General features: G+C 32.8%; 3 protein-coding genes and 1 long non-coding RNA gene across 5 annotated transcripts; all 4 read right to left on the bottom strand.

Annotated features, from left to right (window-relative positions):
• Positions 1–301: 301 nt before the first annotated feature.
• On the bottom strand, positions 302–1,391 carry LOC9308445. Its single transcript, XM_002872330.2, has 5 exons — positions 1,248–1,391; positions 871–1,135; positions 695–791; positions 491–615; positions 302–417 (listed from the first exon to the last, which is right to left on the bottom strand). Exons 1-5 carry the CDS (start codon positions 1,389–1,391, stop codon positions 302–304), a joined length of 747 nt encoding a protein of 248 aa, XP_002872376.1.
• Positions 1,392–3,317: 1,926 nt separating this feature from the next.
• Positions 3,318–4,386, bottom strand: LOC9308444. Its single transcript, XM_002872329.1, has 5 exons — positions 4,207–4,386; positions 3,868–4,132; positions 3,696–3,789; positions 3,499–3,623; positions 3,318–3,418 (listed from the first exon to the last, which is right to left on the bottom strand). Exons 1-5 carry the CDS (start codon positions 4,384–4,386, stop codon positions 3,318–3,320), a joined length of 765 nt encoding a protein of 254 aa, XP_002872375.1.
• A 4,884-nt stretch (positions 4,387–9,270) lies between these two features.
• Positions 9,271–10,530, bottom strand: LOC9308441. Its single transcript, XM_021021486.1, has 4 exons — positions 9,910–10,530; positions 9,629–9,771; positions 9,460–9,544; positions 9,271–9,358 (listed from the first exon to the last, which is right to left on the bottom strand). Exons 1-4 carry the CDS (start codon positions 9,981–9,983, stop codon positions 9,271–9,273), a joined length of 390 nt encoding a protein of 129 aa, XP_020877145.1. The 5' UTR covers positions 9,984–10,530.
• An 867-nt stretch (positions 10,531–11,397) lies between these two features.
• Positions 11,398–12,704, bottom strand: LOC110227511. Of its 2 annotated transcripts, XR_002331204.1 has the most exons (5): positions 12,318–12,704; positions 12,058–12,105; positions 11,835–11,894; positions 11,677–11,748; positions 11,398–11,567 (listed from the first exon to the last, which is right to left on the bottom strand). It is a non-coding gene; the product is annotated as an uncharacterized LOC110227511 (long non-coding RNA). The 2 variants fall into 2 exon arrangements; XR_002331205.1 differs by lacking the exon at positions 12,058–12,105.
• Between the last annotated feature and the right edge of the window lie 11,103 nt (positions 12,705–23,807).

The raw sequence follows: 23,807 nt of genomic DNA, 5'->3' as shown, positions 1-23,807 counted from the left end.
GATATTGCATCTTATATATATTGTAGTTATCTAAAAGATAATATTCGGATGTAATTTTGAATGTCAAAATTTTTCCGAAGACACGACATTAAAACAATTAATTGGTATGTATATTTGACGCTAACTGGATATTTAGACAATAAGCACATATATATAAAATCGATTAAATAGTCAAGGAATAAGATGCAAACCGTGATATTTTAAAAAAACACAATTGTCGAATAACAGATATTTTTGAATCAAGAAAAAAAAAAAAAAAAAAAAACAAAACACCAACTAAGTATTATAAGAAATCAAGGGTTCAAAATAGTTTTCTCTCCACAGAAGCAAAAGCAAGACGCATCCTCGAAGCTTCATCACACGAAGGATTGAATAAAAGTTCTGTGCAGGTACACAGAGTAGTAGCCCTCATATCACCTAATATATCAATAGACAAATCATGACTAAACGAATAAACACGTACACAATGTATTAGTGTTTAAATAAGTACCTCGAGAAAGCTCTAGTCTAGCAAATCGCATCACACACAGGATGATATTATCAGCACAAGTCTTCAGACCAGAAAAAAATTTCGTGGCATACCCCTTCGGCAAGCGACAGCGAATACGAATACCCCTGGTATATTTAAAGCATTATAATCAACTACACAAAATCCCCTCACAGCCAAGATATATAAACCAAGTTTAGAACTCACCTAACATTCTCTAACTCCAAATATATCTGCTCCCACGTACTATTCATTCCCTCATCCTCGTCATAATTTCCAACACACATGAGACGACCAATCAAATCTACACAAAACAAACGACGACAATATCACGTTCACATGCAATATTTACTGAACATACCAAACAAAAGAGTTAAACTTACCAACACAAACACTTGGATCGACTAAACCAGCAAGAACATCTTCAAAACGTACAAACTTAAAATAGTCAACAGAAGCAGTAACCACAGTTCTCTGAAAAGAAGTCGACAGATTCCAAAGAATTTTATAGGCATGCCTAGTTGGCCTAACAGACCCAACAGCGTCGACCAAGCCAAAATCTTTTATAAATATCCACGTTCCTTCGACAAGTCTACTCGAATCATAAGCCAAACAATCCAAACCAATTGAGGCTTGTATCCTGTCACCCTAGAAACAACCGAATGAACGGTTAAAAAATCAAAACTCAGATAGAACATGTAGTAACGAATCATAAACGTTTATAGATTTTGCATGCTTTTAATATATAGCCTCGTGGTACCTTTTCATCGGCTAGTATTAGCTCCAACGTGTCCAAACGTGAAGAGCAACGAAATCTTCTAATTATTATGAATCTTCCCATCATTCTTTCATTCATAGAAGGAATTAGATCAGATACACAGATGGAACTTCGGGGACGAGCCATCTGAAGGCAAGGAAACACTTTAGTATAACAGAACCAACCGCAAAACTATATATATATATATATATATATATAAAAAAAAACAAAACGAATCCCCATCGTTAAATTTGGTAGATATTGTTCGGAAAGATACAATAAGATATGAACTTATCACAGCAAAGGAATATTAACATTTAACAATAGAATAAAACATTTTTTTATTAAACAAAATAGATATTTCCATTAACTTTTCTATAACATTGCCAAACGAAAAACAGAAAATTTACATCCACAATAGAACGACATTATATTTGATCAAAATTTAAACTTACCTTAAGAATATTTTATATTTTTTGTAGTTGCCAATCGGAAAGATACAATAAGATATAAACTTATCAAAATGAAGGCATGTTAACATATAACTATTTAATCAAAAAATACCATAAAGGAATATATATATATTCCGATCAACTAATTTTATAGATAATTGCCAAATGGAAAAATATAAAATTTATATTCACAATGGAAACCATATATATATAAAGTTTAATATTATCTAAAATATTTTATATTTAAATATTATCGATTTTATATTTTAAGGAGCCCTATATATAACACCACGTCGGCGTGACATCTAACCTAAACCTATAGCATATTTATATATATAACAAAACCTATACATCAAATCATAAGGCACCGAATCATGGGTGATAATCACGACGAAGATCAAGTGTTCAAGGCATGGTTGAATCTAAATAAAATCAACTCGATGGCTAGACAATTAACATTCAACGAAATACCAAATCATTTCACGTGGGATAGGACCAAAAAACAATTTAGGCCAAGGAAAAGAGGACCCCCCAGAGGAGGAGTAATGTATGTTTCGCGTAAGATTAACAACAATCGTCACTTGAAAAGGCTCGCAGGAATGTTAAGAGGACCTACATGTGACGAAGAAGTCAGGACTCACGGAGGTATTGTTTACCCAACATACGAAGAAGCTTGTCGGGCACATGGGATATTAGAAGAGTGAAGAAACAATTATTATTACGAATCTATGTATCTCTATATAAAGTTTATTATTATAATATATAAAACATTTTATATGAATTATGGACTTCTTTTTTGGTATTTGTTTATATGCGGAGAATCCAGTCATACTTGCAAGAATTTAACGCTTCATGGCATGAAATAAGTTTATCCTCCCCATAGTATAGACACCGTGAAGCGTAATTTCTATCGACGCAACAATTTATACTATTTTGAGTTCGAAAGCAAATAGTAATTAGGGCTACTTTATAATGGTAATCTCTTTTTTGGAAAGATCAAAACAAAGTAAGCTTACTTTTTAGATATATTCAACTTTTAACATATTTTAACGAAATTTTAATTAAAAAGGAAAATATTACATATATCTCTATAATCATACCAAACTTATATTGAAAATAGATTTATAACAATAATATTGATCATAAATATCATATTAAGGACGTCAGTATATGGTTATAACTTTCATTTATCAAGTGTATGTACGTTTTAATACGTATACAGTAGTAACATTATATTAACTACGATATGTATATATATCAATATTTTTAATGCATATACTTGTAAGCATGCACATATATTTATCAATATCATGTATAATTTATGTCTGTCATGAGTGAACAAAAACGACGATAGGTGAGGTTGACGTTCAAATATCTAACGATAGTACGATATAATCCCACATCGGGACGGTTGACTAAAATAAATCACTTACGTTTAGATATAACATGGCAACATAAAATATATAAATTGCGTCACTTGAATATTTAAAATCTTGGCATTTCTGCCTACAAAACTTGTATAATAATAAAAAACCAAGTAAAAATTAAAACACATGCAAGTATCAATGCATAAAAAATAAAACCAGCACATTAGCTCCGTAACCAATACTATCAGCGGTTCTCACTTACGGGTAAAGAACCTCCGCATCACCAAAAACTCAGGACATTCATGATCGAAGAAGAATTGAGTGCACGTGCAAGCTGTAGTAGCAGTGACGTTGCCTATAAAATAAAATAACTCAAGTTTAACACAAACAGGGAAATCTATATAAATATTATTTGTAACAATGCAATGGTAGGACCTTCGACGACTTCCAATTTAGCGAATCTGACGATGAGAATTTGGAAATCACCAATCCATTTCTTCCGTTCATTCATAAACGAATCAACAAAGACATCCGGCAATCGAAAAATTAGACGTACACCACTTAAGCACGAAAAAAGAAAATGAGTCACATCCGTTCCGTTTTAATATTATTATAAAGAATTTAATTCATACCTTCGGTCTTTCATCTGGAAAAAAAAGCGATGGTTAACACGATTCGACTCCGATCGTCGGAAATCAAAAGTAACCAGAAGGCGCCCAATCAAATCTGTGCGTTTCAATATACAGAGGGTGATAAACAATCCAAATTAAAAATACTTTAAACGATGTAACGCACAACACTTACCAACGCAGAAGCAAGGATTTAGGTGTCCTTCTTTGATATCACTAAACTTCGCGAAATGGAAATTATCACTTTGAGAGAAAGGCCTTATTAAATTGACCAAAGTGAGAGCGTTTGAACCAAGTCGAAATCTATGCGAAGACGGTCTAAACCTTCCGAGAGCCATTCGTACAACAAAGTCGGATAAAATTATGCAATTGCCTTCTATGAGGATAGATGAGAACCGTTGCGCGACGTCCCCACCAAGTACAGCATGTATCTTTTGACCCTAATGAAACAAATAAAGGACTAATTAGTATACATACAGTATAAACGTTTTGATGATAGTATATAATTATGTACCTTTGGATCTTCCAGTACGAATTCCACGAACCTAGCGCCATACGCAGGACACACGAACCTCCTAATAATTCTCACCTTAACCCTCATAGTAACCATGCCGGGGCCTAAGTCAGCAAAATCAACACAAACATCCGGTTGGTCTACGTCACTTGTGATATCGTGTGAGGAATTTTGAGACATTTTACGACTGAAGAAACAGAGAGAATGCTATCTAATCGATCAAGAGGTGATCGTTTAGGGGACACGCGCACCTTTATTTATACCCAAATAAGGAGGTTAATAATTAATAAATAATGTCAGGGATATTCATTGGTCTCACGGTCTACGGAAATTAACATTATATTTTAAAAATGCCATAACAGTATCTTATAACGTTGGAATTTTACCTAATTAGATTCAAACGAATACAATAAATTCGATATAATATCCTTTTATGCTATCAGAATATATTGCTCACCATGGAAACGCTAGATAGCCACACGATATTGTCGCTAGACAAAACTGCTATTTTTACCCTTATGTAAATCGTATAAAGTTAAGGTTTATCGAAACAGTTGATTTGTTACTATCACATTTTAAAAAAGGCAACTTATTTTTCCGCATAAATTGATATTGTTAATATCCCTAATCTTATATTTTCATCGGCCTAAACAATCTTATATTTTATTTTAAAAATCTCATAACAGTATCTTAGAATATAGAAATCTTACTTTATTGGGTTAATCAGAATATAATAGATTCGATATTCTATCTTTTTCTGTTATCAGAATATATTGCTTACTGTAGGAATGCTAGATTCCAAACCAATATCATCACTGGGCAATATTGCTGCTGTACTATAATGTCAATCGTATAAAGTTAAGGTTTATCGAAATCGTTGATTTGTTACTATCCCATTTTTTAAAAAATGCGAATAGAAACAATACACCATACTCTGGATTACGCCAATCAAATAAGATTTCAAAACATCCTCCGGAGGAGCCGACTAAAGGAACAAAATATAATTCACTCACGTTCTCGACCTTACCAACAACATCTATAAAAAGAACAAAAGAAGGTAAGCAAATAAAAAGTAGATGGTACACAATTACTAACCCAAAAAAAATATATATATACAAATCTTACCACGAACACTATATAAATTTTGAATTAGTCATATATATTTCCATCTTCCAAATCCACTTTATTAGGACCACATGCGTGACAACGGGCCGAAAAGAGAGAGAGAGAGAAATCAATTTACTAACTAACTGTATGATAAAGTATGACGATTAATGCGTTTGCATAAAAGAATACACCAACTACTAACATTAAGAACTTAAACCAAATCGTTCGAATAAAATGCCAAAGCCAGAATAAGAAATCATTAGTAATAAATGTGAAGCCAAAAGCATACAAAATCCATTTTGAAAACTAATCGTCCGCTTCCCGTCTAGCGTAAAACACATCCCTCATTCTTGTAACTTCAACACATCGATAATTTAGCAAAATCCTGGTACATGTGTATACAGTGGTAGCTCTCCAGAAATCTAATAACCAAACAAAGAATAAACAAAAAAACAATAACGCATTAAATAAATTGAACACAAATAAATAATATATTTAAATCCAACACACGACAGAAAAATAAAAATCACATGCAGGAAATGTCAATCGAATTACCTCGAGTAACTTCTAGCCTCGCGAACCTCAATACACATATGATGATGTTATCAAGACAATTCCTCCATTCGTTAAAGAACGCATTCGAGTATTCATTTGGTAAACGACACTGCAAACGCTCTCCCCTTGAGACCAGAGTGTTATAAATATTTATATATTAATATATATAAATAAATATATCCACAACAAAACACACAATAACAGTAAAAAAAAACATTTAACAACAAAGAAACTTACTCTTCGTTTTCCAGTTCCAAAAATAACTCGTTCCAATCAGAAGCAGGTGGGCCGGACTCTCTTCCATTACCAACCCTCACGACACGTCCAATTAGATCTACATATCAAATTGCACACGATAATATTAAAACGAAAAGCAAAACAATCTCCTACATCAACACATGATAAAATATTATTAATTACACTAAACACATTAACAATAAGAAAATTTGATATTACCAACACATAAAGTAGGGTCCAAAGAACCACTTTTGATATCCTCGAAAGCGACAAACGAAAAGAACTCAGCGGAACACAACGGTCGAATGTCCTTAATCGTTGTGCCTGAGTTCCATACAATCTTAAAACGATGGGGAACCGGTCTAAAAGCTCCTGTAACAGGAACCAAATCAAAATTAGTTATACTTATCCAATTGCCCTCAACAATTTTCGAAGTGCGCCGATCCTCATACTCCTTGTTTATTACAGCATGAATCTTTTGACCCTAATACGAAAAAATGAAAAAGGCATGTCAATGGATAAATAATAGATTACCAGAGAATTACGAAGAAACATTAGATTGGATACAGATCAAGACAAAGCCCAATATACATTAGTTTACCTTTTCATCCACCAATATTAGTTCCAACGTCTCATACAAATAAAACTTTCTTAGTATTTTAACTTTAATCTTCCACTCATGAACAAAGGGATTCAAATCAGAAACACTAAAAAAACATTCTCTTTTACGAATCGAGTTCCTGATGGCATTAGAGAGAAGATGAGCCATAATAGAAACAAATTTTGCGGAATAAAGAAAAGTGCGAGAATATTATTTATTATACATATATATATATATATATATCAAGTAAAATATATATACGCGAGTATTTAGTTTAGGAAGATTCACAAATATAAAATATAGAAATTGAACAATATCAACATACTAAATAAAACAATTTACTTTTTTTTTATCAAAAAAATTTACTTATGATAAGATAAATCTCCACTAAAACAGAATCTATCATAAATAAAATCTTCACTAAAACAGAAAACTATCAAATATTATCGAAAATAAATTCAACCTTTTATCTATATATATTTTTAAAAAATATATATATATATATATATATATATATATATATATGTAATCTATCTATATATATGACCGTTTAAATCTAGCGACCATGGTTGAAACTAATTACAAAACATACCATCATTCATAAAAACAGAAGATTATCATATGTCAATACGATAATATATCAATACCGCATAAAGGAGAATATTATTCTAAGTTGATATTCATACAAACCAAGATGATCCGAGTACAAAACCAAAAACAAACAGTTAACATTTCCGATATTCACAAAAGAGTCACACGGGCAACGTCCAGACGAATCGCACTACACATCCACCGTTAATGTCCTAGTTCGAATCACTTGTCTCACCAACACATTAAGACCTAAGACAAAGCAGCCAAACAAAAAATCAGATATAAAAACAAAAAAATAAAAAATAAAATAATAATGAACATAGGAAATGACTACCGACATAGTGCAAAATTCAGCAGCCTCAGGAACATCAGGATATGGCAAAACCTTAGAAATCAGCCCCTGGTTAACAATCCTAACATTCTTTGGTCCATCGAAATATCTGTCTACCTTCCACAGACGCATAATACAGACCAAAGGCTTCGAAACACACAAGTCATAGTGCTTTCGGAACTCCATCGCTGAGCGTCCCGACACCAAACCATCGATAGCATTCCCGCTTTATATTTATTCAAGAAAACACAAACAAAACAACAAAAATAAAAATGATATAATTAACATTTAACACCAAACAGGACAATACCCAGACAAAATTCACAAAGGGAGAAAATATCTATTTACTAACCAAGGCCCACGAATCCGAAAGCTCAGTCTAAAGCCAGTGAGATCTGATGGATTTGTCCCGACATTCACCAATTCACCAACATCAGACAAAACCCCGATCAAATCTAGTTAAGAAACAGACACAACTATAATTCAGACAGGTATTTCCAAACACAACAAACAAAATGAGCATTATATATAACTTACCAATCAAGACACTCTCGTCAACCGTTCCGTCAATTATCGAACTGAACGGAGTAAAGGAGTCACGGGGTTCAGTCGACGGTGGATCGGCGGGAAGAACGACAGTCGTTCCAAAGACAGACATTCTGAAATAATGATTGGTAAGCCTGACCCTATCAGAGTTCTCAAGAACACGAAACGCCGTAAAAGAAAACCATCGATCTTCCTTCAAAAACTCAGCATAATGTTTCGCATATTCACTATTAATCCAACAATCGATCTTAAAACCCTAGACACACGACATAGTCTGTTTAGTAACTAACACGAATTAGCATTTTAAAATCAAATCTATACAGAACAAAACCAAAGTACCTTATCATCCACCAGAACCAAACGGAGAGCATTCCGAGGATTTATGCAAACAGTAATCATGCGCAGAACCTTCACTCTTATGTGCCAACCCGTAATACAAGGGCGCAAAATCGAAACATCATGGAAGTAAGCCATGGTGAAGGAAACAACTAAAATTGATAACTGGTTATAGATACTTCAATAAGAAATATCGATAATCCGAAAAGACGAAGCAAGAAACCGAAGAGTTTTTTTTTTTCTCTGTTTTTTTTTTAGAAGTAGCAGCGTGAATTAATAAGTGGAATTGGAAGTATATTACAACTAATATAGAAATCAATCTAACGTAACATCGATTACTGAATAATCAATAATTAAATAAAAAGGTTTTTATCCGTTCAGAAGATTTGATGATTGGAAACAGCAACTATCCATATTTCGGCTGTGTAATTATTACAAACCATGCAAGATATGACAACACAAGTCATACATCAAAAATCTGACATAATCTCTACCACAAGCTAATCTACAATATAAAATAATTAGAAAATCTATAAAGTAGTTTAGATAACTTCAACGAATCTAAAGATAAAGACATATTCAAAACTCGAACACAAAAGATAATTGTTACAAAACCCAAATAAATATCTCAACATGACATAATAACATAACACAAGAAGAAGAGATTTTTACAAAAAGAAATTAAACCAACAGAAGAGGGTATCCATGTTTATGCACACTACGGAAATAGGGATACAATTCTTGATTTACACCAAGAACATTAAGAATTCTGATCAACAACTTCACCGACGTCATCACAATCCTCACCTTCTTTAATAGCCCATGTTACCCTAGCTATGAAAACAGACCTGAGAATTAAATTTAATACATTAAACAAAATAATAAATTTGAATCCATAACAAAATCAAACTACATATATAAACACTAAAAAATCACAATAATCATTTACATCATCCTCAAGTCCTTGATCTCCGGTAATGTGGGCTCAAGATATATCTTAGAACAACCAATTCTGGTGGAGATAGAAGGTTCACCTATAGCCACATCAACACAATTTGAATAAGCCCTTTATATATATTATCCATAATAGATTCGACATCAATACACCAAATGCATACCCATGAACTCATCGACTTTCCAGAAACGCAACACACAGAAAACAGGTTGATAACGGAATGAAGCCTGGTAGCCTCGGCTTGTCCACACATTCATAAAATCAGCAGCATAATGACCAAGCGCAAAACATGGCAGCTCCCTACCTCTGTTTTATTAATCACCGTTTCAAAAACACTTAAGATCAGTGACAGTCTTTAAATAAACTCTACATAATCACAAAAAAAACCAAGAATAACCATGGACTAAATATAGCACCAAAACAAAATCAAATTCATAGACTTACTTCTGATCCATGAGACGGAAATATAGATAATTGCATGCAGTACTTGCATCATACTCTCCGGGAACATAAGTCATCCTTTTAATTTCAGACACATAGACCACAACTCCACATAAATCTAGCAAACTCACAAAAAGAACACATATCACTACAAATCATACCAATAGAGACATAAGAGGTTTCTAACAACACAGAACATCTAACAAATAAAAAACTAAAGATACTTCAAACAATAATAGAAACCAAAAATGAGATTAGCTAATAAAAAGAATGTGACACACCAAAGGGACGATTTGCCTCCAAAAGCCTCCTCTTAATGACAGAATATTTTGCAAACTCAAAAAAATTGGGCGAGTAGAGATCATAAATCAATGTCATCTTTGTATCACTGTGGAACTTGATATGGAAAGGGTGAAGTGTGTTCGGGGTCCTCCGGATCGGAACAGAAACAACAAAGTCAGAAATAGTATACCACGCATCTTCCCTTAACTCCCTCATATCAACGTTATGGAAAGGACCACAACCGATTGTACCCTCAATTTTTGTCCCCTAGGTACATGCAAAACAACAAAAATCAAATATTTCTTAACACAACTAAACAACAAATCACAAACCAAAGACAAATAATCCTTAAAGATTTATAATAAAATAAGCAAAACTATAAAAATAATCTAGCAGATCCACCCAAAATCAACAAACTAACCGATCAAAAGAAAAAACGACAAAGACACACGCACCTGCTCGTCGGCAAGAAGCATTTCTGTTTTACACCTAAATCCATAGATGCGAACCCTCCAAAGACTCAGAATCTTCACCCGAACGTACTTAAGCGTCCTACCTCGAGAAAGATTAGAAAGGTAGATTTGCTCGGACATCTTTGAACGAAACCACCGCCCAAGACCCTTCAGTTTTCTTTTAGGAATCAGAGAGAGATAGAAAATCTCGAAATAAATGAAACAATTGTTTACAGTGCACATACACGGTGGAAATTGAAATAAGCAGTCATAGCCACAAATTTTTAAATTTAAAAAATATCTTTTTCCTAATAACTATTTAAAACATAAGAATAGCAACAAAATAATATTAATAACTATGTGAATCTCTAGATTATACACAAAACAAAACTCACACCATATTAAGATAGATAACGCCAATAAGAATAATTAGAACCATCGCTAATATGATATAATGAGTTAGATCGACATAAATTTTTAAAACAGAATATTAATCATTAACTAAATAAAATATATAGAAGCCAAATAAATAGCAACAAATTCAAATAAAATAATTACTCATCATCAGAGTCTTCAAATATAGGCCCCGATCCAAAATTTGGTACGATTTGATCAATACCAAACACCAAAGGATATGATCCGTATTTATCAATAGATACATCACTACCCTTAGCAATATAACTAAACAACAAATAGATACTGCTGTAACTCCTAGCTTTGCTTCCAATCTCAGTCCTCTACATCAAAAAAAAAAAAAAAAAAAAAAAACCCAAAAAATAAGTAGACAATAGAAAACAAACAAATAATTTAGAAAACACGAAGACATCTATAATAATAGGACATAGGATCTAACAAATACGTAAACTACACACAACATACCTCTTTCAAAATATTCGGTCGTAATGAATACTTCAGCCAACTCAAAACCTTTACAAACAAACAAAACAATTAAAATCATACCTTATAGAATGGTAAGATATTCTGATGTCTATATATACAAGTCATGACACATAAGACAATAAGAGAACAAACATACATGCTTACAAAAGCCCACGCGATCCGTAAAACACGACGGAGCAACAACTCTTCTACGCCAATCCCGTGTGGTCTAAAACATCAGAGAAACAAATATATAAATTAAACATAAAACGATTATTACGTTACATAATAAATACACAAGATTCGACAAAATACCTTATTAAAATAAAACATATCATTCGTGCATCTTCGGGAGAAGGAAACACCAGCGGTTACCTAAGCCAACGGTACGAAATAAGAATAACCCGTAACATTTGATTATCGCGAAATATATATACAAAAAACAAAAGCCAAATCATCATTTAAAAGTTAGAAAATTAATACCAAACTAAAACCGATCCACAATAACCAACATATTAGATACAAATAAGAGAAATACCTGTTTCCAATAAACCGACACAAACCGAGATATGAGTTCATCGAGTACCTTCAAAATCACGGTAAGATGAAAATCAAACAATAAGATGTCAAACCTTGCACATAAACTCAAAACTATTTGACAATTTAATTATAAATCAATACTAAAAAATAAAACGCAATAAAATCGCATATAAAAGTATATACGATAACAGGAAGAAACACATAAATGTATATGGGTAAATAAATATAAAAATATACAAATTAAAACTATAGAAGTACCTCCCCAAACCTCGCTCTTTGCTCGTCAACACCACCTTCGTCAGAGAGCTTTGTCGATGGAACCTCCCACGTTATACAAAACTGAAACACACACCAAAAACACCAAATTAGCAAAACAATAAATCATCGAATAATGCAAAAAAATAAAACAAACAACACAAACAATATGCACACGACCTTTAAAGGTCCATAAAAACAATATTTGCATGACAAACAACGCGATTCATCAGAATCGTAGTAGCTATATAAAAAAACCATAACGGTGAAAACTATCTAATGGCCACAGAAAAATAATACCTAATCCTCTGGCCGATCAACAATATATATAGCTTTAAGATTAGGGCAAACACCAATCATTATCTTAAGAAATTTTACTTTTTAATTAGAAACAAAATCAGAAAACTAACAAAAACGAATTTTAAATGCTAAATTATAGAATTATCCAAAAAATTAACAAATAAATTTAAGCTAAGATTCCATAATCATTAAAGTCGAGATATTATGACCTCCATATCCCCAACGATCATACTACAAAATAAAAAAAATTAAGGGTGATTAAGACTAATCATCACAAAACACGATTAGACTTATATACCCTTAACAACTAAGAACAAAAATTTTTGAATTAAGGGTGTTTAGGACATTATAATAGAGATCAACACACGATTAGACTTATATACCCCTAATTACGAAGAAGGAGAAATTTCGAGAAGAACAATTCATTAAGGGTGTTTAGGACAAATCATTCTAACTTTTAACCACAGGCCTCCAATGCCCTAACTTTCAATATGGTGCGTTTCTACTTCTCAAATAATTATTGTAGAGATGGGCTTTTACAAAATGTTGGGTTAAAGGTAAGGGTATCAAGTTGATTAAACCAAACCAAACCAACTTATATCCATATTCATTTAGTATTAGTGTTTAATTGATATTGAATCAACTAAATTCATTTAGCAAATGGTTTGGATCAAACTTATAACTCATTTAAATTTATGGATTAATGGGTTTAATGAGTTGATCAATAACATTTCTTATAACGTAAATAATTATCCTAATTACAGTAAAACCTCTATAAATTAATAATGTTGGGACCATGATATTTTATTAATTTATAGTGATATTAATTTATCTATAAATTAATAATTATTAATTTATACCGTAAATTAATATTTATTAATTTATAGAAAGTTTTGTTTCAATTGTGAAAACTTTTTAAAAAAAATATGAGCTAAAGAATTGTGATCTAACTAAGATTAATGTTTTGGATGTTATAAATTTTATAGTTTTAGCTTTAAACACTTAATATTTCAAAAAAATAATTTATTTTGACAATGAATAACAACGATTATAGAATTCACATATACAAACGATATACATAAATTAAAATTCACAAAGACATCCATTATTGTATTTTAAAAATATATACTACTATTAAAACAAAAATTATGCATATTCAAAATTTGAAAACTTACAAAAACTTTTGGCTATTTTATGAAAAACACTAAAACTATATATATATATATATATATATATATATGTGTGTGTGTGTGTGTGTGTGTGCAAATTACATGATTATTAATTTATGATATTATTGGCACTATATTTTTACATAGGGATTTCAAAAAAAATATTATCTTATTATCTTATCGAATTTGGTTAATTTTTACATTGGCCCGACTCGGGACCGGCCAAATTTATTAATTTATCGTATTTATTAATTTATCGAGTATTAATTTATAGAGGTTCTACTGTAATTAATAGTATAGATAACTATCATCATCATCACCACCACCACCATCATCATCATCATCATCATCATCATCATCATCATCATCATCATCATCATCATCATCATCATCATCATCATCATCATCATCATCATCATCATCACCATCACTGCACATCATCAATTAATCATCATCACCCAATTTGATAATCATTCACCATGGTGGAGTTCAGTCATGGAGTGTATTCGAGATTGTCAATGCCATTGACATACTTTTCTCTATGCTTCTTCGTTCCTAAATTGATCAAAGAGAAAGGTTTACGCTTGCGACAAGGTTACACCAACGCAATCGACACGTTGTCCCAAAACGATGAACAAGGACTCCACGAGCAGCGATGAGGGATTCGAGCGCAGGTGACTTTGCCAGTGAATAGCGTTGATGGCTTCGTCGTTGAACGTCGTCGATGGATTTACTGGTGAAACCGTGAGATTGAGAGAGATCGAGGAAAAGAGAGAGATCAATGGTTAAGAGATTTGAGAAAACTATGTTTGCTTTAGTTTACTAAAATCGGTTTAGACATTTGATTCGGTTATATTTGGTTTACACATTTGATATAAATATTTAATTTCTAGTTTGGTTATGAGTAACCTGCTAATCTATTCTAATCCAAACCATTTCAATCTAATTCATTAAACTCACTAATCCATTAATCCATGAAGATCCAATTTCCCACTCATTAGATCCACATATTAGATTGGTTTGGATTAATCTATCAATTTCAACTCATTTTGACACCCCAAGTTAAAGGCCACTTGCTCCAGCTAAGTTAAAAATGGTAATGTTTTTTTTTTTCGACAAATGGTGAAGTTTTGTGTGATATTATATTAATGTTATTTTTTCTTCTTCTTTTGTAAAGTTTATTTTCAACATATTTTTATGATTTTTTTCTTCTTTTTTTTGTATAGCTATGAGCAAACTTAAAAATCGCAAATTAAATTAAGAACTATACTCTCTGTTTTAAAATATAAGAGGCTTAAGCTAAGTGCACACATATTTAAGTCATTATTTTTTTTCTTTAAAAACATTATTTATATTTAGTTAAAAAAAATCAACCAATCATAATAAATACTGAAAAATATAAATAGTCACAAACTATCAAATGCATTTAAATTTACATTGAAACTTGTAAAACATTTTATAATATGAAACAAAATAAAATCCTTAAAACATCTAATATAATGAAACAGATGGAGTATTTGAATTTCAAAAAAATGAAAAAAAAATACACAAATGTTCCAATGGATTGCTCTATCTGATATTTCCTAGTACAAATGTTCCAACGGATTGATCTATATGATATTTTTTTGCACAAATATTAACCAAGGCAATGCTCTACTAGGTTCGTTTCTAAGTTTCTTATCTATTGTCTCATCTTTATATGCTAGCACAGTTCTGAAGTTTTTCTTATTCGCATAGTAATCGTGCCACGGAGGTCAACATTTACAGTGATTACTACAAGGAATCCTCTTTCGTGGTACTGCATCAAATGAGCGTCCTTCCACTCCATAATGTGTGTGATAATACGTTTTCTGAGCGGTAACAATAGATATTTCATCAATTTTTTTGGTTTGCACGATATCGATAGTCCCTTTGTTGTGTTTCTTATGAAATTGATAGCCTGTTTTTTCTTTCTTCAAAAGAAGCCAAGATTTGTTTGGATGTTACTTTATCTTTGTTCAAAGATCGTTTCTTCCCAAATCCGAACATTTCCACAACACCTACATATTTCATTGTTTTTATGGTGGTTTTAATGTTTGTATTAAGTTTAGAGGCATCGAACCAATCAGGTAGCTCACAGCATTCAAACAACATTCAAAATCCGAAAAGACAGCGAGACGAACATTAATGTACTTAATCTCAACCGCATTAGTTAATAATCTAGTTGGCATTAAATTGACAACTTTCTTACTCAAGTCTAGATACGTAATGTTGGTAAAGTTGTTGACTGGTTCAGTTGAACAAGACATACAACGACTCATTGCATAGATGTTATTGTCAAGCATATCTTTCATGCTTAAAGCGGGAATTTTTCCAAAATCCATGTTAGAAAATATCTCGTCGCTCAAATATGTAAGCAAATCAAAATTCTTTCGATATGTGTGCGTCTTTAGATATCATCTTTGATACGTGGACCAAAGCACTCGTAGTTTTACACCAACTATCAAGAGATACATCATCAAGGCATGCCATGTCAGATCCATTGACAAGTATTATTACTTCATGATTCCCATCTTTGGATAGCATGCACAAATCAAATAGGTTTCGTGTTGCTGACAAAATGGATGATGTATTTGCTTCAATGATCTGCAAAAGTGCGTAAATTGTGCTTAAAGCCTTTCAAATCTCTTAGATAATATTGTGAAAATGTTGTTATTAAAATGATTATAACATATAATGAAATTAATAAAAAAAGTTGATTATATAAACCTAAACCATATAGCTATTAAAAATGAATATTAGTTGGAGAAAAAGTCTTACTTCCAAACTCTATTTTGGAAATGGATTAGAGATGGTCTTATGTTTATGGCATTAGTTTAGGTCAAGCATATTGTTTTATTTTGTTATTGATTGTCGCTTTCTCTATATCAAAATTATTTACACCCAAAAAGGTTTACAAAATAGTTTCGACAAAAAAAAAGCGAGAATCAACTAGAAAATTAAATAGTATGCTTGACCTAAACCAATGAAAAGATAAGACCATCTCAAATTCATCTCCAAAATAGACTTTGGAAGTAAAACGTTTTCTAACCATATCCATTTTCAACTCAAAAATAGATATCTCCATTTTCAGCTCAAAAATAGAGTAAGGTTTGAGAAAATGGAAATACTTCAGAAAATGAAGATGCTCTAAATATTTTATATTTATTTTTGTTTTAAATTTACGTATTGTTAATAATTTTAGGTTTTTTCATTATTATTTTATGTTTTAACATATATTTGGATATGTTAATATTCAAACCGTTTTGATGTAAAAAACTAATTCTTTAAAATCATTTGTCCCTTATATTATCACCATATTTTGTTAATTGTACTCTTTCTATTATTTTTATATAACGGTAGATTTACCAACTAAGTTTAATATATCTTATTACCATTTGAATATAAAATATTGTAATAAACACTTATATTTCAAATTAATATAATTTACAAAATTATAAAAGTTAATATACAACATTAAAACCATGCAATGCGTGGATCCGTTTCTAGTTAAGAAAGCTATTGAGATATATTTTATTAATATTGATTTATTTTTCTGTTTTAAATTTCATTATAAATATAATTTTATAAAACTAACCTCCATCAAATTAATTAAAACAATAATATTTACCATATTTTCTAATGGCATTTGTATATAAATTATTTTAAATTAAATGTCTTTGAAGAAAAAGTTTTTTTATTATTATTATATTATATATATAGCTTATATCTCCAAACAACATTCCAAGTCGCTATCTTTTGCAACCTTACCCACTATTTCTAAAAAATAGATGTCAATCCATTATTTCTAAATAAATACATGTCAACCTTACCCAATTTTTGACATCACTGTTAAGTTTGTAAAAATTTTCTAAATAATATATTAAATCGAAACCCTTGCGACGACGAATTCAAATCCATCTTAAATGTTTTGAAAATATAATGTATATGACTATAAAAACATTCAAAAGATAGGTGTGACAGTTATATTATATATAAATTTTTTTATCATAGAATTAATTTTCATTTTTTTGAAGATAGATGATAAAGTTACAAAAATTGGAGACTTAGAAGGTTTTGTTTAGCAGAAAACTTGTTTATATAATATATATAAACAAGTATGTGTGTGTGTGTGTGTGTGTGTAGAAGTGCATAATCTATCGTCATCTATGTTCTCATGAACAAAAGAAACTACCTCTTAAAAATTCAAGAAATAGATATTATTCATTCTGCTAAAATACTTAAGTTGTTCGGAAAATTTGTTTTCACGTACATCACTGCATTTTTAGGTATTAGACATTTTCTAAATCAATTAAGTTTTTTGTTTGGTTAGATTAATTTATGATAAAATTAGTGTAATATTTTGGTTAATTTCCTTAGCGATAATGAGTGTCAGTTTCTCCAAACACATTTACACGTTTTTAATGAAATGATTATAAATGTTTGAATCGAGAACATGGATTTGAGAAGATCATTGTTATAGAAAGAAAGAAAATAGAAAAAATTTCCTTTATTTTTGGCTAAGTCATGTAATCTACTTTTAAGTTTGTAAAAGTAGAAATATAAAAATAAAATTAAAAAAAAAACTGTGAAAAAAAAAATCTCTAATTGTTTAATGAAAATTGAGACTGTTGAGATTTATTGTTCTTCTTCAACTGAGTCGATATGTTACACTTCTATATGTTGAATGTATAATGACAAGTTTATCTTTCATTTATGGTTTTAAGAACTTGTACTTTTCTTAAAAATATTTATTTAGCTGAATTTGGTTTAGATTTTCATCAAACATGTCATTTGTCCCAGAATTCCAGCTGCTGGATAAACCATTTCTGTAAAATATCAAAGAAGAAGACGAGAAAGATTGAAATATATGGGAGAAGAAGAGAGATGGAGAAGACGAGACACAAACAGATGAGGAAGAGAGATGGAGAGAATGTGAAGGAAACAATATTGAAGTGTGGGAAAAGAAGTTATTGATCTGATCTCCAAATTGTAAATGCTCCACATTAGTGTGGGAAGAGAAGCTATGCCATGTCAGAATTTGTTGAGGTGTTTTCAAAACTCAAAAAGATCAAAGTTCATGGTATGTTCTATAATTATTTTAGGAGACTCCCAAAAGAAGTCAATCATTTTTTGTCTGGTCAGACCAATCGCCCAACCGAACCCTCATGGTCGGACCAATTTAGAAGAAAATATGGTTTGGAATTTTGTGTTAGCCGGCTCATTAGTTTATAATAAAGTTGTTGTTGTGAACTGTGTCTTTCATTAATAGTATAAGAGATATATATACAAGGATAATAGCAGGATACAGAGAATAATGTAAAACCCTAATGGGCCATGGGCCGGTTATGGAGTCCATCCATATAGTTTATAACACTCCCCCTTGGAAGACATAACCGTGCCCGATACTAAACCGGGATCTCTATAATGCGCTGGGGAATGTTGCCTCATTAAAACCTTACCAGGAAAACTCAGTGGGACAAAACCATGGTGAAGGAAAAAGAGTCAACACGCATTACTCCCCCTGATTTGAGTATCACTGTAGATCCTTAAGTCCGCGCATCCCGATCTGATGAATGAGCTTCCGGAACGTTGAAGTCGGCAATGATTTGGTGAATAGGTCGGCTGAATTCTCACTTGACTGGATCGGTTGAACTTTGACCTGACCGTCCTTCTGTAATTCATGAGTGAAGAAGAACTTGGGCAGAATATGCTTCGTTCGATCCCTCTTCGTGTAGCCATCCTTGAGTTGAGCAATACAGGATGCGTTGTCTTCAAATATGATGGTCTTTGATGTAGTAGTAGATGCGCCTTAAGGAAGGCTGCCTACGTACCCTTGGAAAGGATCAAGCCACACATAGTTCCTATTCATTGACCATACCATAATCTGATCTTATGAATATCCTGCATTAGTAAATCAAACTAAACCAAAGCAAACTGGACCTTCTTTGGTTAGATCAGTATAAAATAAACCCAAGTAAACAACGCAGGAAGAATAGACTTTAAAACTTAATCAAACCTTCCTTTAAACCTTTCCAGTGCCTTTGGGTTGATCATGAACTAAATTTAGACAGGAGACTCACGGCAAAACAAATGTTTGGTCTAGTGTGTCTAGCCAAATTCATTAGAACTTCTATGGCACTGAGGTATGGCATTTCCGGACTGAATGGATCACTATCCAATCTGAGGCTTCTCACCACCATTGGGTCTGGTCAATGGGCGGGCCTGGTCCTTATTAAATCTCCTTGAGTACTCTTTCAGTGTATGCCATTTGATGCACAAGGATTCCATTATTCACGTACTCAGGTTGTAATCCCAAACAGAACTTAATTATTGCCTAGGTCTTTCAACTGTTTGGTCGATTACCCAGAGGTTTAAATCATTCATATACACTGCTATGATTACAAATCCTTTGTTTGCAAACTTCTTGATAAAAATACATGGACTGATGGGATCATTTATAAACTTCTCTGATGAGATATTCGCTTAACCGGTTATACCACATACGTCCGCTTTGTTTCAGTCCATATAAGGATTTGTCCAGCCTTATGCAGTGCTGTTCTCCAGAATTTTTCTTATCTTTGAGCTCAATACCCTCTGGTAATCTCATATATTATCCAGTGGACTTATATAAATATGCAAGCATTACATCCATTAGCCGCAAATCTTTCTTTTTTATATAGCCAGACTTAGCACAGATTTAAATGTCTTAGCATCCATCACAGGGGAGTATATCTCCTCTATTTCTGGTCTTTGTGTGAATCCTTGTGCGACAAGCCGTGTCTGATATATTACGCTTTCACTATGTTTATTTCACACAATCACAAAAACTCATTTGTCCCACTGGCTTTACATTGAATGGTGTCCTTTGTATTGGACCAAACACATTCTTCTTCTTAATGATTCTTAGCTCCACGTTTTATGGTCTTGTACCATTTTAATCAATCAGGTCTTTGAGTGCACTCTAGTATAGACGTGGGCTCCTGATCCTCATTCATTGCAGTTGCTACCTTATGCGCAAATATTTTATCATTGATGTCGACATCTTTTCGGTTCCATTGTATTCTAGACATGATATAGTTTATAGAGATCTCTTTACACCTTCAGGACCTTGAGGTTTGGCGTCCCAAACCTCATTGATTGGTACCTTAGGGTTATGTCTATTAGCCGGCCATGTCTATGGTTTCTTGAACCTTCTCGGTTTCCCTTGCACCTTTATTTGATTTCCGAGGGTTCTTGTCTTTGGAACCTTTTGGGTCTACCACGTTTCTTACGTGTTGTAGCCTCTGTAGCAACTTGATTATGTTCCTTGTGAACATCAATATGTACTGGTGCATTACAAGCTGGTATGTACGATTTTGTTACTCTCTTTGGGTCATTATAGGAATCTTGGCAACTGTTTTAGCTAGCTTTTGCAGATATATAGTCTTTTGGATCTCTGATGGAGTCCGAGGATCTTGCCATGTGAAGGATGTTTGATTCCATGTAAGTTCTTTGACCAGCTTGTTAGTCTCTCCACCTAGTGTTGGGAAAACGATTCATTGAGATGACAATCCTTGTATCTGGCCTTTGGCTCGAGATACTTAATGATGGTGGGAGAATCATTTTTAACGTATATTCCCATCCCCTTTTGAGGTCCCATTATTTGCTCTCTGTGGTGGTGCTATGGGTAAATAGGTGACACACCCAAATATCTTTAGATGGGACATATCTGGCTCCTGACCTGTGAGTAGTTGGGATGGTGAATATCTATGCTCACTAGAATGGCCTGATGCGTATATGCTCTTGTTGCATGTAATATTGCGTGTCCCCAAGCAGCTACTATGAGTTCAAGTATGGACATGTGCCATAAAAGGCTTGAGACATAATTTACCAGCATTATCTAGACATATAGTCTTAAGTATGTGGGCTCACAGACTTATGGTCTGGGCCAGCAATCTAGGAAACACCAAGTTTCTAGTTGCTTTGACTGGTGATGGCCTTAGTATGAGTTTCCCTTGTGTACATGCTACACACGTGAGGTCCTTAAGAGGTGTGCCCTTTTGATTTTAATATCAGCTTTACGCATCATGTTAGAACCAGGCTGGCCAGGCCAGTCATGCCATTAGTGAATTTCTTAGTAAACCCTTTTGTTTACTGTATTAGTCTTTATCATATTGACCTTGGCATAGTAAAAGTCTATGACGCGGGTATAGTCTCTAAGACCTTCTCATGGTCTTGGGTGCTCTTAGTAATATATGGGAATCCTTTGTTCCCTTCACCCTTAGTTTCAATGTGGAAACCATTCAAACACATTTCTTTGAAACTCAACAAGCCCCTTTGGGCTGGGTGAATATGAAGCATCTGAGGATGTGTGCCCTTGGGAATATGGGCCTGCCATGGGCCTGCCCTTAGCCTTCACTAAATTTAGCTATATCCGCAATTTGGCTAATGAACCATGTCTTTAGATATTTCGTTTATTAAATTCTCATAGTCATCTATCTCAGGTCGAAATCTTCTTCACCATCGTGATGAACTAAATGAGGTTCTAGATTTTTTTTCAAACTCTCTTGATAGAGATCAACGAGATGCTTAGGTGTCCTGCACGTCTTAGTCCAATGGTTTCCCCATTCCTCATCAGTGGCAAACAAGTTTATTTGAGTCTTGTGGTTTGGGTATATCGTGGCCTCTACCTCGATTACGACCAAAGTCGGGTCGGCGGCCTTAACCATATGAATGGTTTCCTTGATCATATAAATTATAATTGCCACTTCTACCATGTTCATTCCATTTACCATGACTGTGGCCATGATACTTATCTCTTTGGACGTGGTTAGACTCTTTAGTCTCTTTAGGCTCTGTAGGCTCTTCAGCCCAATGGGCTTCTGATAATGGGGTAGGACCAGGAGGTCTCATTTCACTATTTATAACTCATTGTTTTGCTCAGCAAGTAGCAAAACAAGAGTTTAGACTCGCATATGTGCTAAAAACCTTTTTCACGATATTGTTGCTGAGGCAATATATTGTTTGTGTGAAAGGTCGAGAATGCTTTCTCTAGCAAGTCATTCTCAGTAACTTCCTCACCACGGAATCTCAGTATTGACACTATTTTAAATAGTGCTGAGTTATACTCATTCATGGATTTGAATTCCTGGAATCTGAGATTCTTCCGATCGAATCGGGCTTTTGGGTAATAGCACCGTTCTTTGGTGGTTATATTGATTTTTTTTTTCAACTCTGTCCTGAGGTTCAGAGGATTCTTAATAGTGAGGTACTGATTTTGAGACTCTCATTGAGGTGATGGCGTATGTTAGTAATCGCTTTATATCTCTCTCTTCTGGTGACATTGTTTCCTTCCACAATAGATTCACCAAGCCCTTTTTCCTTTAGGACAATCTCAATGTCCAAAGCCCATTGTAAATAATTGTCACTAGAGGCATTGAGTGCGTGTATTCATAATAGTTGATTTCTGACATCTACAATATATAAAGTTAAATGAGAACTCATGTAATCGGTTAGATCAAGTCATGCGGTATATAAGACCGAGCCATGCTTGTCTTCAGCAAGTGTTTTCTAAAAAAATCATGTTATATATATATATGGATGAAATCAACCCTAGAAGATTGATCTAGTATGCAACAAAAAACAACCAAACAATCGGATCATACTAGATTAGGATATTAGGATTTCGCGGTTAAATTTTAGGGTTTTAGCATCCGCGATTTATAGTACTAGGGTTTTTGCTAGGATTTCAGTTTTATGTATGAAACTTTCTATTTGTGGAAATTTTCCTTATATGGAACTTTCTATTTCTGGAAATTTTCCTTATATGGAACTTTCTATTTATGGAAACTTTCCATTCATGGGAAACTTGATCTTAAACCGTGACTTAGGGTTTATTAAACCGGTTTAACCTAGGATTTAGGGTTTCGGTTTACTTTCGGTTTAACCTAGGGTTTATATTAAAACATTCAATCTATCATGTCATGCATTAAACATCTTTCCATTCACTAACTTCTCAATTAAT

Source organism: Arabidopsis lyrata (assembly GCF_000004255.2).
Source record: "Arabidopsis lyrata subsp. lyrata unplaced genomic scaffold ARALYscaffold_6, whole genome shotgun sequence".
Lineage (NCBI taxonomy): Eukaryota > Viridiplantae > Streptophyta > Magnoliopsida > Brassicales > Brassicaceae > Arabidopsis > Arabidopsis lyrata.
The sequence above is the reverse complement of the archived record's forward strand: the minus strand, read 5'-3'. Positions and strand labels throughout refer to the sequence as shown.

Coding starts and splice junctions, on each gene's coding strand:
- LOC9308445 (XM_002872330.2), bottom strand. CDS start 1,391: ATGGCTCGTCCCCGAAGTTCCATCTGTGTATCTGATCTAATTCCTTCT. Junction 792..870: donor CGATCCAAGTGTTTGTGTTG/GTAAGTTTAACT, acceptor TGTTTTGTGTAG/ATTTGATTGGTCGTCTCATG. Junction 418..490: donor TAGACTAGAGCTTTCTCGAG/GTACTTATTTAA, acceptor TTGATATATTAG/GTGATATGAGGGCTACTACT.
- LOC9308444 (XM_002872329.1), bottom strand. CDS start 4,386: ATGTCTCAAAATTCCTCACACGATATCACAAGTGACGTAGACCAACCG. Junction 3,790..3,867: donor AAATCCTTGCTTCTGCGTTG/GTAAGTGTTGTG, acceptor TGAAACGCACAG/ATTTGATTGGGCGCCTTCTG. Junction 3,624..3,695: donor TTCCAGATGAAAGACCGAAG/GTATGAATTAAA, acceptor TTCGTGCTTAAG/TGGTGTACGTCTAATTTTTC.
- LOC9308441 (XM_021021486.1), bottom strand. CDS start 9,983: ATGACTTATGTTCCCGGAGAGTATGATGCAAGTACTGCATGCAATTAT. Junction 9,545..9,628: donor GAAAGTCGATGAGTTCATGG/GTATGCATTTGG, acceptor ATGTGGCTATAG/GTGAACCTTCTATCTCCACC. Junction 9,359..9,459: donor ATCAAGGACTTGAGGATGAT/GTAAATGATTAT, acceptor TTTAATTCTCAG/GTCTGTTTTCATAGCTAGGG.